This window comes from Oryza sativa, chromosome 3 (genome assembly GCF_034140825.1).
Source record: "Oryza sativa Japonica Group chromosome 3, ASM3414082v1".
NCBI classification, from domain to species: Eukaryota; Viridiplantae; Streptophyta; class Magnoliopsida; order Poales; family Poaceae; genus Oryza; species Oryza sativa.
In genome coordinates, this window is record NC_089037.1 from 10,813,257 (window position 1) to 10,829,427 (window position 16,171).

General features: G+C 46.7%; 1 protein-coding gene across 1 annotated transcript; it reads right to left on the reverse strand.

Annotated features, from left to right (window-relative positions):
* Nucleotides 1-12,553: 12,553 nt before the first annotated feature.
* Nucleotides 12,554-15,665, reverse strand: LOC4332590 (uncharacterized). Its single transcript, XM_015772912.3, has 3 exons — nucleotides 15,484-15,665; nucleotides 14,542-15,005; nucleotides 12,554-14,447 (listed from the first exon to the last, which is right to left on the reverse strand). Exons 1-3 carry the CDS (start codon nucleotides 15,547-15,549, stop codon nucleotides 12,971-12,973), a joined length of 2,007 nt encoding a protein of 668 aa, XP_015628398.1. The 5' UTR covers nucleotides 15,550-15,665; the 3' UTR covers nucleotides 12,554-12,970.
* Nucleotides 15,666-16,171: the final 506 nt, after the last annotated feature.

The window sequence follows — 16,171 nt, forward strand, 5'->3', positions numbered from 1 at the left end:
TGGCTTATGTGTTCAATGATTCGTTAAAGCGGATAGCAAGAAATTTGTTGATTCGTCAAAATACTAAAAGTCGGTTGATTGATGAATAGCTTCCTGAAGCCATCCCGTTTAGAGCTCATTAATCGCTGATCAACCATTGTATCAGCTTTCCTCTCAGAAACAAGAAAATAAAATAAAAGGAAAATCACTTGAGTGAGTTGGGCCTTGTAGCGTCTTGAAAACAGAAGTGGCTTAACCCAAAACTGTACAGTTTTTGGGCCGAGGCAAAGACCAACGCAGGCTGGACCACTCCAACCTCGCCCACGGCCCACCTTCTCCTAGAATCAGAGCAACGCCGCGACACACGTCCGTGCGACACCGAGCACGAAGCGTCCTGTACCTGCACGGCAGCGCGCGCACCCTCTAGTACAGAATAACCGAGCCGCCGTCGTCACGCTATCTCATGATTATCACCTGCTCCTTGCCTTCAGCACTTTCCATATCCACCAAGAGGATGCGATCATGACACCATGCAAAGGATAAAAGGAGCACGCTACTGTTCGAACATGGAAAAACCCCGGGAGTGCAGTCAGTGAGCCAACAAAAAGGCCCTGTGCATCACGGGCGGGGAAAAAAAATGTCTTTGCCTTGGAAGTAACAGTAGTACAGCAAAAGGGCAGCAGTGAAAGCTTTTACATGAAGCTCCAACAAGCATGGCAGGTGATTTGGCCACAAAGCAACCCCGGTTTAACACACGCTCGATCATCTCCTCTTTTGTTATTCCCCGTTTCACCAATGAGGCGATTTAGGGCTTTTCTTTCTATACCAGCTTGGTCCTCATCTACACTCAAAGCTCGGCTTCTTTTTGGATCCCTCCCCCTTGAAACTGTCCCGAAAAGCCAGTGCAGCCATCACGCTCTCCCCGCTCTTCATCATGTGACGCGATCCTTTCCGTGCACATGTACTACTCTTCACTCGCTCGCTCATTCACTTGAAAAGAGAGAGGCAGTAAAGAAGGAGGCGAGAGATGGGACGCATTCTGGCTTGGCCGAGATCGGAAGCATTTCGCATCGGAGGCCATGATCTGCTTTGATCCGGGTTGTTTGCAGCGAGAGAGGAAGGATGCTGGCCTGAAATGGGATCGCATTGGCGATCGCGTCCTTCTGTTTGTGCTCTTGGCTGGCCCGTTTCTATCCGTTGCTACTGTTTGCCCACGCTCCAAACGGCCGGTGCAGGATGACATATATTCCTATTGATCTAGGAGCGGCGGCTGTATCGATCCACCCAACCCTTAACCGAACTTGTGGGGCTTTATTTGGAAATCGACCAAACCACAGCCATTGCTTTTGTCTCCTGGCTCCTATGGTTTTCTTTTTCTCTTTTCCAAAGACAGTCCAATGTAAACATGCGGGCTAATTAAGGCTTGTTTGGTTTGATACTAACTTATTGTCATACGAACACACATACACCCATACTTCTATGAGAATTTCCTTCGTACCAAAATATAAACCACAAACTATTTTTTTAAAGATGTTTCATAACGCAACGAGTGCATTCATGCATGCAATTAACTAACACATTCTTTCCACTAAATTATTATTTTTTAAATCATTCACCCTCAAAATTTCTAATTCTATTGAATGCATGCATTGTGTTTATTGGAGTGATCCAAATAAAGAGTGATAACAAATGTTTCCTATTCTTTGAGTTAAGAGTAGTTGTGTTTTATATTTTGAAATGGAAAGATTATATCTTAAGATTTATAAAGTCACCACATGCATTTCAATATTGACGGATGCATCACTTACCACTGAAAAAATAATTAGTCGTAAATACAAGCACCCGTGTAAAGTCTAGAACTACTATGTAAAACATCTTCTTATAATACTGTCTTTTTATACATGAATTATGGCCATGATTTGTTATATATCTTAGAAATAAAAAACATTTTGAGAGTACTGTAGAAGCGGAATTTTATAAATTATGAAAAATTCGTGAAATCTTGGAATGTAGTGTCATATTTTCCAAAATTATATAGTTCGAGTAACATGTAATAATAAAGCATACAATTCACCCAACAAACATATCCATATGTTAACTATGGGGTATTAGGATCAGCTGATCCCACAATCTTTTAAAACCACCCATAGGTTGCTTTAGTTTTACATGTGATTCCATAGAAACAAACAGGACAGCCCGACTAAATTTGAAATAGTGCTAATTGACCCCCCCCCCCCCCCCCCTCATAACCACATGGATAAGATTCTTGGCTCAGACACTGAATTCAGTGACGGAACAAACCCTGAATAGACAACTCGATCAGCGTTGCTAATCACCACACGCTGACGTAGTCACGTGTGACCAAAGTAACCCGGAAAAACAAAACACTCAGAGCGCCTCGGCAATGGTAAAGTAAGTTGGTCTCTGTAAAACATATACATCTCAGTAATAGACTCGATTAATAGTAAACCACCTTAATAGTATGTCTATATTAGTATCTATAGCTCTCTCATGCATTGTCTCGTTTTTCTCTATAGACTATCTCTAAGTTAGTAGATACCTTTGCTCTCTCTCTTTATTTAATACCTTCTAAGTAGAAAAATATGCTAACATGGATCTCTTATAGAGAGCCTATAGATAACCATTGTGGGTGCCCTCACAGGGCAGCAGGCGGGGCGCAGGCAGCATCAGCCAGGCCAAGTACACATCTCAAGCCGCAAAACAAGTCGCCTTGCTTTGGCTTTGCTTTCGTAGGTGGGAAAAGCGAGCGGCTCGCGCCCAAGTCAAGCCCCCCCCCCCCCCCCCCCCCCCCATGTGCTCCTCGCCTCAGTCGCACGTGCCCCGTCCAGCTCCCCCACCAACGGCCTCTGCCTCTCCCGGTGGAATCCGAGGCGCAACGCTACGCTGCTTTGCTCTGCTTTCCCTTCCTACCGATCTCGCCGTGACGCCGCTGCGCTTTACGCTGCCGCTCGCCAAACACCCAGCATCGTCTCGTATTTCCATCAATAAAACTGAAGTCTTAATCCAAAACGAGGCCTCCCAAAAGAAAGAAAAAAACATGTGTTGTGCTGGAGAAAAAAGGGGACGGAATCGCCAGCGGGGAAGATGCTTAAATGCAATTAAGCAACTCATGATCATTGGCCGTGTCGCGGAGCCGATCATGTGCCAGCGTATGCGGCAGCGGCAGCAGCAGCAGGCACGGGCTAATTATGAGCATTAGCTACGTTGGTTAGGAGTAAATATCTTCTTCTCCCTCCTTCCTCAGTGTGTGATGTGTGAGCCATGCATGCTCTGTTTCTGTGTACTGCTTAGATCATGGAGTTGTTGTGATCTACTAAATGGCAGCGTCCAAGATTGTGCTTCCTCATTTCCTGTACGCTGCATGCATCCTTGGATCGGAGATTGTACTAGTAGTTGTAGTACCAGTACTAGATTGTACAAAGATCACAGAAAACGAACCGGATCGAGTCCTTGAGAGCAAAGAATAATAATAAAGCTCACTTCCTATTATTAGCCAATCTTAAAGCCAACACATATAATAAATAGCTATAAGGTTGGCTATAATTTTCTTCTCCTCTCTCTATCTCTCACTTATACATTAATTATATTTGTCTTGGAGCTTGTGTTAAGCTAGCTCTTACATGAGAGCCAACACCCTTAACTTTTTGTTACATCTCTCCTCCACATAAGTTTATAGTAAGCTTATAGCTCACTATTATACTTGCTCTAAGAAGTAGTATTCCACATGTAATTAATTGTTTTTGCCCAACTTCTCTGATCTGTGTACTCCCTCCAGTACAGATACATGTCTATTAAGACATCATCACATGGTATTCCATGTACGACCTCTTTTTTTTTTACAAGAAACCGTAGGAGACGCTCCTAACGTGTTAGAATCCTTCAATAGAAGGGTATGCCATATGCACACAAGTTATAAAAAAATACAAAAAGATTAAAGTAAAGGATTCAAAAACCGTTACGTACTGGAATCTATAGTCAAATACTTGTAAAACCGTTACGCATTTGATTTTCTTTTACATATATCCAAATATAAACATTTGAGAAGGCAGTGGCACATAAATAATTCGGGCGTTTGACGAGATGCTTATCCGGAATGACACACGCACATTGATGATCAACTGGAGGGAGTAAATGATAAGAGCGGTCAGAACGTGGATTCCGTCGTCTCCAACGATCGGTGGTAGCTAAGCTAGTACCTTCAACTGGCAAGCCGCAAGCGGGCATGGTCCTAGCGCTGTCGTCTGTCGACCACTCGACCAGGTCACACACACTTTGAACTTGTTGTATATGGTGGTATTACACGAAATCCTCGCTGTCTCTGCTTACATGCGAACAATTTCATAAAACCAAAAGCGATAAAAAATCGAGGGCCCCCGGCCAAGTCATATGCGGTTTGTGAGCAGGGATAGCAGACACTAGGCAGAGTTGTATCATGGATGGATGCATATACATGTTGTTTGGGAGACGCTGTTCACATGAGCTCCATCATGGCCAAAGCCAACACGGATCGAGAAACGGGACGCTCCTTCACATGACTAGCCGGGCCTGAAGGAAAGCCGTTTCATGCATGCATGTCTCTAGTTGCATCCACATATACTAGTATATTGTAGTACTGTATCATCAATCTCTGCTGTTCCCCTCTTCGTGCTCGTGCTTCCAATCAATGCGTGTGGCCTTAGATTCTTGCCCCCAAAATGACATGGTGCCACCACTGTAATACTATCCATCTATCGCAGTGTCTCGCATCGCACTGCAAGTCTGCAATGTTGGTAACTTGATTGGTGTGTGTGTGCCCATGGATGCGTGTATATATGGATATATGTAAAGCTAGGGTACTATACATACTAAAAACTTATTTCTTTGCACTCGATTTCACAGTGCTTTTCCTCTGTCATGTGTTGATGCACATGTACATATGCTTTTCTTATGAGTTGGGCACACATATACATGGATGGAAAATTAGCCATTTGGCTCACCTTTTTTCCCCTTGAGGGAAGGACACACTACGCTATACTGCTGTGGTCCTTGCAAAGTTTATGTGGTACTCTTTATGTCGCGGCCATTGTGGTTGAGCATCCTTTACTGTTTTTCAAGTATCATACAACAATTTGATCTTGAGTGGTATTTTTCATGTCAAATATTATACAGCAAAGTTGTAGAGGCAGTTTGGCCTATAGTTCCTGGTTTGGGGTGCAGGGTTCTTATGGACAGTCTTCAGGGGCTTTGTAGAGAGCAAATAATATGTGCAACTTTCAATATCATAATTGAACTAAGGATTACACATATGAATTCAAAATGAGGTGTCTACTTTTGCATTCCCCACAAGATGAGTGTGTCTGATGCTGGGGGGTGGGGGTGTTGTGACCACCATATGCTTGTCAGTGACTTTAATACAGTGGCAATTAGCTTATTTGGTTCTGAACCACAATGCACAGATATAGGTATCCTAGGGCTGGAGGTCTCCAGTATATTAAGTCCAATATTAATACAATGAATTAATTTTGTGGGCTGTACAATGGCATTGGGAATGGCCTCTTGATATTGGTCAAATTTTCTGTGAAATTTTCTACTGGTGGAGCACCACTAGTTGTTGTTTAATTCAGCAAGTCAGATAGGAATACCAAACCACACACTTGTGCTGCATGTTGAGACTGGTAAAAAAAGGTGAGTGTTTCTAGGCTGTGAGTGGCCAATAGAAGAAGGGATCTCTCTAGCCACCACACAACATATGCATGACTTGTATAGTACCCTTGTATAGTAAACTATAAGTAAAAGAAGAAGTGGTTTAGATAAGATAGTCTATGGGCCTTGTAATCTTCCTGATGCTCTGATCTCTCCTTAATTATACCCAAACAATTAATCAATCATGCATCTGTATGCACTCTGAATATCTTTTGTCCCACAAGTTGGAGGCCGTCGATTTGTATATATGTACTCGAGCAAAAGACATCGCTGTGACGTATGCCTGGGTAAGATCGTGGTATGTAGTTGGTTGCTAAATCTTGCTTGGTAGCAATTGGAAGTGCTCATGCAGTGTTTCTTTTTCTAATGGCTGGAAATGGTTTTGTTGGTACCTGAAAGATTCTGCAGCAGTAGTAGTTGGTGTATTGTGACAGAATACAAATCACTCTACGGCCTGAGAGAATTTTGAGAGTAGGCAATGCATGCATGGTCCGTGCCCTAGATAGCGGCAGCAAGCTAAACGCTCGTGTATATGTACAGCAGTACAGGTCACAGTACAGGTAGAGTACTTGTTTAGTTTGCGTATTTTTGTGATGAATAACTAATTTGTAGCTAGTACGGGCATTGCAATATTGCGTTGTAATCTGAATAAGGGTTGATTGCTGCATGTGTTATGATTCAAGCATAATGTATTGTACCTTCAAGATGCAGCAGTCCCTCTCTGGACCATCACATGATGCTTATTTTGGACTGAAGTACTATTGATAATATTGACAATACACATCTAGTAAAATTCAGCTGCTTCCAGCGTTTAAAGCTTATCGTGAAATATAGCAATCTTTTCACCTACTATCTCATCTCGATGGATACATATGTTACTATTATTTTTTTCACCCGCTTACTAATCTTAACCAATCATAGTAGTCTCTGTTTGATTTCACATCTTTTCTCAACAAAAACTTCATAAAACGCCTATATTTGAGAACGGACTGCAAAATTACAAACCGACCTAGCTAACTAATCGTTTGATCTGTTTTTCTTTTAAGAATGTGCTCCCATGTTGTTCTGTTGCCGAGAAAGTTTCTTGTGAGGTCTCCATTTCTGTACTTGTTTCCATTGCAGCTGATCCCCATCATTATCTGCGGTACTCGTACTACATTGGCAAATGATCGTGAGTGGATGACCATGTCTATAGCCACTAGCCACAGAGGCCTTCAAGTACATCGATCTCGATGAATCATGGCAAAGGGGCCGATGAAAAGTACGACGTGAGGCGACAGTTTAGCGGTTGCCAGCCAATAAGCGGTACCAGTACCCTGTGGTTGGGTTAATTAGCACGTACTAGTACGACAAGTGACCAAAAGTGTGAGGCCATGGCAATTCACCCGGGTGAATGTGTCTGTGTGAATGTGTGTGAAGCTCTCTCCGGAAGCAAACGGGAAGAGCTCGTCTCGTCGCCGTGGTTGGTCGCGGTTGCTGCAGCTGCATGGCGCGCGTGGCGTCACATGGTTTGGTGGGGATAGCACCGGAGATGTCTCCACCCGGTGGACTGGCTCCTCCGCCTCGAGGACAGCAGGAATAAGGGAGGAGAGAGGCGCGCACAAACGCACGGATCGGTAGCAAGTCGTCCTCTTCCCCACGCGTAGTGCAGTGCATGTCGTTGACATCCGCGCGCCGTTGTCCGCCTGCCCGAACCTCACCGACCCGTGCTTGGCAACTCGTAAACTATTACGATTACTACTACTCCGTCGCACTCGCACTGCAGCAGGGCGGCCGTTTCGTGGCGGAGAAAAGGCTTTGGCTTTGCAATAATCCGTGTCCTCTGTTCGTGGCTTTCCATGGTAGTAGTACAGACGGACCGAGGCCGACGTGTTTTGTCTTCCTGGAAACACCGGAGATACGATTCACGTACGCTTTGAGATTTCTGTTCGCCACATACTACGTGTGTTTATCCCAGGAACGTTGTTGATGCATGGCACGTAACTACTACGTGCTACGCACGCAGGAATTATGTACTAGAGTACTAGCTAGCAACAGGTACGTTCTGTCAACCCGTTAATTAGGAAGTAACTAATCCACGATGGCGACCGACTGCATATTGCTGCACGCACGCACGTCGCGAGACGTGACCACCCCCACCACGATAGCCGAGTAATTAACCGGCGAGTTGGTGATAGTATATAGCAAGGGCCTTAATAATTTCAGGGGAGGTGGCCAATATATCCTTAAATTTGTAGGTTATTATAGTATATACTCTATAGATCCTATTTGGACCAACCTTGACCGACGCAGCATGAAATAGGTCATGGACCGATCTAGCCAGCGATTGATTAATCCGGTGATAGTAATAGTTAACGACGACGTCGTCGTGGCGGTCGACATGTACGTGGAGCCCATCTCACCCTCTGTACTTGGGCTCAAGCTAGCTGCCTACTGAGTGGACGCTAGCTAGCAAAAGCTCAAGTTCATGTGCCCCAACTGGCACGAGGAGCTAAAGGGTATATGCCCGGGAGATGGCATTTTCGAACACAACAAAATCTGCCAGCCCGCGTTAACAGTTTACTTAAACACTTTCCCTGACCAACGTTTGAAAATTCCGGCGGCGGTGGTAGCTCCTGCGCGGTCGGTCAGACACGTTGATTTCCCGTCGCTGACAGCTAATTCCACCGGTTTTTCAATGCCATTATCACGAAATGATCGATCGAACGAGCACGACCGTCTAATCCCATGTCGTCTGATCCAGGAGTAGTAATAGCAGTATCTCTATCGACCGTCATGCATGGCAGAGTCTGGACGCAGAGTGTGTGCGTCGCATCACAAGCTCATCAATTAACAGAGTACCAACTTGTCACGAACCAAGCACCAACGGCTAAGCTACTATAGTATCTGTGGCCCCGACTCCAGTCTAAATTACTACTCCGATCAGAGTAAGCCATGCGTAATCTCCGATCAGAACGTGTGTCCATTTGGACCAAATCGGTCGGCAATCTAATCTTGGTACCATTGATTAAAACTCCCCATGTCCTATAAAAAAACCATAAATAATTTTAGTAATTGTAAGAAGATAATAAAAAGCAATGACAGAGCCAGAAATTTACAAAGACTATGACTCAACCAAGGCAAATTGATGAATCAAAAAACTTTTCATGAACTTAGAAGGGATTAAGGAGACAAACTTAGGGCTCAAGCCATACTTGTCTAGGCTAGCTTGTCTACGCCTTTACTAACTGGTACTCTATTTTCTATTTTTTAAAATAAAACTTGGTATCTCTACTTAATTAATAGGGGAGTGTTTAAGGGGCACACCTCCCAGCGATCACCCATCCGTCCCCCTACTCCCCCCTCTCTCTCCCCTCTTCCTCCTCTCCTTTTCTCTTCTTACTATAGTAAACCACAAAAAAAATTTAAAAAACAAAATGTTAGAAAAATTTATGTATAGAAATACTATATATAAAAATTTGAATCGGGTATGTAAACTTTTGACTTATAAACTTTGGGTCTATGAACTTTAGGTGTATAAACTTTAAATGTATAGAAATACTATATATAGAAAATATTTGAATTCAAATTCAAATTTGAATCGGATATAATTCAAATTAAGAGGGGTGGTGATCGCTACCCGATCGCTACCGTGATCGACCGCGCATTAGAGTTTCCGGTGTTTAAGAGGAGAGAAAAGAAGAAAACTAAAATGGTACGTAAAACGAGATGAGTAATTAGCATGTAATTAATTAAGTATTAGTTATTTTAAACTTAAAAAAGATTAACATGACTTTTTTAAGTATCATATAGAAAATATTTTTTAAAAAAAATATCATTTAATAGTTCTAGAAACATAGGCAAACAAAAAAGCAATGGACTTTTTTCTCTTTATCATCTGTCTCAAACGCAACCACATTATTTTTATATAAAAAATAGATGACTCGAGATATATTTCTTAAGAACCATAAAATTTATCGAAACCCACCCCTAGATTCCTGAGAAGTTAACAAGAGGGAGAGAAGACTAAAATACCTGTCATTAATAGGATAACTAGTATTGGTGAATGGGTAGGTAAGAGATATTGAAAAGATAAATATTTTTGATTGAGAGTAGGTAATTAAGTAGGTATAAATTAATTTATTTTGGAAAATTTAAAGTCTACTATGATTTAATATATTTTTAGGATGAAGGGAATACTTTACTAGTACTACGTACTTTCTTCGTTTCATAATGTAAATCTTTCTAGCATTACCCACATTCATATAGTAGATGTTAATGAATCTAGATATATATGTGTGTCTAGATTCATTAACATCTATATGAATATGAGCAATACTAGAAAGTATTATATTATGAAACGGATGGAGTACTTAATAGCTTGTCTTGAGTAATTTTACACTGGCTAGCTAGATAAAAGTATAATTGTGTTCGGTGTATAACTATTAATTAGTATAATTTTAATTTATACATGATAGATTTTAAAGTTAAATTAAGTTTAATATAAATTTTTTGACTTTAATTAATGGGAATGTCTTAATTTTAATGTAAATGATTTTAGAAGTGTGGTTAGACTTCAATTAATGTGAGAGTCTTTAGCTCAACATGATGCCTACATTTAAAACTATCTCAGATACAGATAGATAGTGTAATGTACTAGTACTACGCTAGCGTATAATGCTGCACTAATTCCAAATGTGTTTTAAAATGCACAGAGCAAATCATGTGAGGAGAAATTAAACGTGCCAGGGCATACGTGATCCGATCGGTCACGTAGTCACGTACCGCTGCCGAAAAGCTAGATTTGGGCAGATTTCTCGCGCTTAGTTTATTTATTACTCTCGGAGAGAAGGGGCGAGTGCATCCACCCGAGCTGTACGCATTCGAAAGCAAAGCAAACCTTATACAAAAATAAATATACTGGTGGCTGGCTGCTGCACGCTGGCTCAATAGTACAGTGCGGATTAACTAGCAATTTCTCCCTTGTACGATGCCGTTCGTCACAGGTGCATCATCACTTTGAACGGGATTAGGAGTAGTTTAATTTGGGTGGTCAGAGAAGCTCCGTGTCCGTGGTACTGCGACTCACTCACACCAGCCTTTTTTTTTTTGGCTTCAAGGGAAATAAAAGAAAACTTGTCGGCACAGAGAGGCAGTGAAACTAATAAATTGCACCAACATAACAACCTGTAGTGTAATTGCCCACCCACTGCATTTGTTTGATCAGGATGCTTCTGATTAGAGACAGCGTTGATTGATCTATCATGAAGCTATAACTACTGGGAACAACATATCTTAACTCCTCTGGTATTGTTACGAGATTTCATTTACTTCGGTCCTCAAGAGGTACGAGTCCCTCACAATTTTAGAGATGTTATATATCTCGATTAACAGGTATAAATTGATTGTCTCATACGTATCGGAGAAAACCATGGCTGATACGGCAAATTAAGTTTCGGTTTGTCAAAGAGATAAAACTCTGGCATTATCAAAGTGTGGTTATTTGAGTCACTTGGAGCAAGATACTCCACTGCCATCGTGACTTGGAGTACATAAGAAAGGAGAGAGAATTGCCATCGTGTTGGAGCTCAAATTCTTTTCCTTCCGTTGCACCCAAAGGAAACCAAAAACAAAAAATTAAAAAAATCCTCTAAACAAAAGACTGCCGTTATGGATGCCCTAATCATCCAGAGGCTCCTCCCGAGGCGATGGATCAGACAGACGATCACGTGGATGGCACATGGAACGCGCCCAATTATCCCATCCAAACCCACGCAAATGCCTTGCATATACAGTTACAACTCACGACCGTCAGAAACCCTTATCTCCTCCTGTTCTCCGCTACGCTACGCACAAGGGATCAGAAATCAGAGCCCCGTTAATTTCCGTGTTTTGTTTAGCCCCCCAACTTGCCTCGCGCTTACGTCTAACCCGAGGCAAATTAGCGGGTAAACAAACCGCGGCCGCTGCAGCTCACGCGACCCCGTGCCGTGCGTCACCCTTGGCCCGGCCTATCCCCGTCAAATCAATCAAACCCCATCAATCGATCAGACCGTCAAATCTCCTCCTGCGACAACGAATCGGAGATACGGCGACTAGATGACGCGCACTGACCTGTAGTACTCCAGAAACCAGCCACTCGATGCCATTAAACTACTGCTGGATTAAGGACGGGTTTCGTTAGCGTAATCCTTGCCACGCTGTGACAGCCGTTGGACGGTGCAGATCGATCGGATCTGATCAGCAATACTGCTAGATTGTTCCGTGACGACAGGGATGCATCCGCGTCATCGTTCGCTTTCTGATGCCACCACCACACGTACTACGTTTGGGTGGGAAAAAAAAGTAGTCATGTGATGCACGCTGTAACATGCACTGGTAGCTGCAAAGGAGTGGAGAGGAGAGGAGAGTTCTCTGCCTCTCTGGGGTTCTCTCTTCTCTGCCTCTGGTGCTCTGACCTGACCTCCCATCTGCTCGCTCGCAGCAAAGAGACACCACACCACCACAACCATGGCACGGCGCGTCTTTCCCCCTCGCAAAAGCCACCCGGTGAGGTCATGCGTAGCACAGTTCATCCTAGTAGTATCTACCGCTAGATCGCATCATCAGGGCCACGGTTGCAGAGGGGCGCTCTGCACGCAGAGGCCAGTGGAGAGGTGGACACACACACCAGCAGCAGAGCCCCAAGCAATCAGTCACTGTGCATCATTTACACGTAGCTTTAAGAGTCGCCCCATCCTCTCTGATGATTCTGAAACGCGTTGGCCGGAAGCGATGATGCAAAGATGCCTGGTGCCCTAGTGGATACACAGGATGGATAGATGTGTGTGGAGTACACTAGCAGTGCAGAGAGCAGAGAGCAGAGAGCAGAAGAATCTTGAGGCCAACGAGAGAAGGAAAAAAAAGGAGAGGATGTATACACATGATAATATTAGGGGTACCAGTAGCTCAACAACACAGGTAGGAGTAGAGGGCTAACTGCACTGTAACAACTCACATTAAAGAAGATGCAACCAAAAATTTACCCTCCAATCCACACCTCCCTGCCAACAATTTGGCCTTGCCACTCTGAATTTTTTTTTTTTGGTGCTGGTTTTCTGAATGGTCCGGTTCAATTTTTTTTTTCAAGTACCCCTCTCCCCAAACTGTACAATAGCGAAGATGTATCGAACAATTCAAACTTCTCTCCGGTTTCCCGCCACCGTGCTGGATCTTCTGTTCCATCCATCCCCGCGTGGTCCGTACACTCCGCATCAGATCGCGCCGGCGACGTCCTGCTGATGGATCGCCGTGCCATGGCTGGCACCCGTCAGCAACTCATCGCCTCGCACTTCACCGGCATGGCGCGGTCGACGAACCCGCCGCGTGACAGCAGGGTCCCCACCACCGCCATGTCGCGGCAGAACACCCCTTGGTACACCGGCGCCGCCGTCGACGTCGATGCTGCCGTCGCCGCAGCCGCCACGGCGGTCGCTGCTACTGCCGTTGCTGCCGCTGCCTTGGGCGCGGTCACTGCTGCCTTGGACATCGCCGCCTTCGCCGTGGTCGTCGTGGTCGCTGCCTTCCTGGACATCATTGATGGCACGGTCGCAGCGGGCTTTGCCTTCGGTTTGGCCTTCGATGCCATGGAGCGTTTCGCGCAGGGAGCGCTCTCCGTCTGCCTCGGTTTCTCCGGCATTGGTGGCGCGGCCAGTTCTTGCTTTGTGGCCTCTTGCTTGACCGCCAAAGCCGCCGCTGCAGCCGCGGCTGCTGCTGCTGCTGCGGCAGCAGCGGCGGCAGCCGCCTCCCTCGCCCTCTGCCTCTCGGCAGCTTCCTCGTCAATTACCGCGGACATGATGAAAGAATAACCCTTCTGGAGCATCCTGTACAACAGCAGCGCTGACATGCGCGCCTGGTCGCGCACCGCCTCCAGGTCACGGTGCTCGTCCACCAGCTCCAGCCGTTCGCCGAACACCACGGCGCGGTCAGGCTTGAGCTTCAGAGTCAACAGCAAGTGCGCGCGTTCCAGCTCAGAGCGCGTGCATCCGCGTCGAACACCCAGAAGCGCGTAGTAATCGATGTTACACGCCTCGCCGGCGGCGACACGGCTGCGGAGCCCTTGGATGCGCGCGGTAAGCTTGCGGTGCGCGCCGGCGATCTCGCGGTACCGGACGCCACCCTGTGGTCGCCACCTGGGGCCTGGAAGCTTCCCGTCCCGGAGCGCGGCGTCATAGAGTAGCTTGAGATGGTCAAGGTCACGGAGACAATCGGCAAGCGCACCCACGGACTGAAGAAGGTCGGCACGGGCGCGGAGCGCCGGGATGTAGGCGGGGTCGAGCGCGAGCGCACGGTTGCAGTCCGCGATGGCGTCGGCGGGGCGGCCACCGGCCTGGAACGCGGCGGCGCGGCCAACGAGGCACGCGGCGGCGAACGGGTGCGGCAGCACGCCACGGCGCGCCTCTAGGATCTTGGAGAAATGGCGGACGGCCTCCGCCGGGAGGCCAGCGTCGAGCGCGGCCATGGCAGCCGTGCGCCGGCGGAGCAGGAGCTTGACGTGCGCGAGGAGCTGGGACACGGCCTCCGACTCCATGGCCGGTATGATGAACGCCGACCCGGATTTGGTGGTGTTCCCTGAAGGAATCGGCGCCACGGCTGCCGCCGGGGAGGAGGAAGAGAAGCTGTCCTCCGACAGGCACACGCTCTCGCGGCGGAACGCCGCGGAGGCGAGGCGGCGTCCGGTCTGGAGAAGCACCATGGCGTCCTCGATCAGCCCGAGGTGGAAGCAAGCTTGGCCAAGAACTAAGTACCTGCACATTGCCCGATTTCGCACATCAGAAAATCAGATGAATGTAATGAATCCAGAAATTAATTCAAGGTGTAAGTAATGGTGAAGGTTTATACCTCCATTGGGTGTCCGTGTTGGGATTCTTGGAGAGGCTGGCGAGAACGCGGCGCTTGAGCTCGGAGATGTCGAAGCAGCGGAATGAGCGGGCGACTGCGGCGCCTGGTTCGGCCGCCGCGTCGGAGCGGTGGCGGTCAGGCGAGAGGAGTTTGGCCCGGGATATCGTGCCGAGGTCACCGGAGCCGGACGACGAGAGGGACGACGATGTCGACGACGACAAGGTGTCGTCGCCGGAGCATGTCTTGGCGCAGCTGGGGATGTAATCCCGCAGCATTTCCGCCACATCCCTGTACCGCCGGAGCGAGAGGAGGGCGCGGCCCCGGAGCTCCAGTGCGGACTCCATCCGCGGCGACAGCTCCAGCGCCGCGTCTACTAGGCCGAGGGCCGCCACGGCGTCCCCGCCGCCGGCTTCCGGCGCCGTCGCAAGAATCGCCCTCGCCTCCCTCAGGTACTTGTCGATCACCTGCAAAACCGATCGACATGAGATTTTCCAATCCAAGACTTGGATCTTTGCAGAAACAGGGAAAGATCAACAAATCTGTGGAGCCAGGAAAGAAAAATCTTTTTTTTTCTTTTGGGTGGACAAAGGGGACAAAAACAACCAAAACAAGACGAGGAGATGGAATGCGCTCAAATCAAGCAGTTCTTGAACGAAACAAGCAAACAAAACCTGCACGCCGGGCAAGATCGAAAGGGGCAAATGGTTCTTGGCTCGAACAAGCCGTCCTCGCGTTTGGACTGAACAGAAACTTCTCAAGTCAAAACGTAAGGACCAAAATGCTCTTGGCATTTGTGCGGTACCAACGACCATACACAGTTCTTGAACAGATGAGCCATTGGTTCTGTTCGGCAACGAGCAGATGGTACCAGACCGAACCAACAATGGAGGAAAGAGAACGAGACAGAGAGAAACGGATAGCAAGCAGAGCACAAGCACTGACCTTCCTGTTGCTGAGCAGCCATTTCCTCTTCTTCTCCGGAGCAGAAGTTGGCGAGGACACCGCCATTGCCTCCTACGCATCAATCGACCCAACCCAAACGGACGCCTCGGCCGATCCCCCGGGGGACACAGGACACACGCCCACAGGAAGAGAGAAGAGGGGAGATGAGAGGAGGAACCGCTAGGCAGGAAGGAAGAGAGGAGAGGTTATATATACGGACCCTGTCGTTCTACCTCTCCTACACCCATCGCCTCCCGTATTTTATAAGCTTTTTCTTGGTTTGAATGAATGGGGAAGAAATGGGATGGGAGAAGGGAATAATAATGCAAAAATAGAGAGAAATGCCAGCTTTGACTGCACTGCACCACACCACCTCTCTCACTCACACTCTCTCTCTCTCTCTCTCTCTCTCTCTCTCTCTCTTGCTCCTCTTGCTTTCCCTTTCAGAGAAAGCTTCGATCCTTCAACATCCTAGCTGGCCAAGATGCCTGGGCAACACCTCTCCGCCTCTTCTTCCCCACACTCACAGGCCCAGCAGATATAAATAAAAAGGTTCTTGTATAGGGTGGTGAGCTTTAAAAGGATGGAGAGAGAATAGTGTTTGCTGCCCCACTACTCCAGTACACATCTCTTTGTTTGCCCAACCAAAAAAAAAAATCCTCTTCTTTTCCTCTTTCTTGCACTTCTT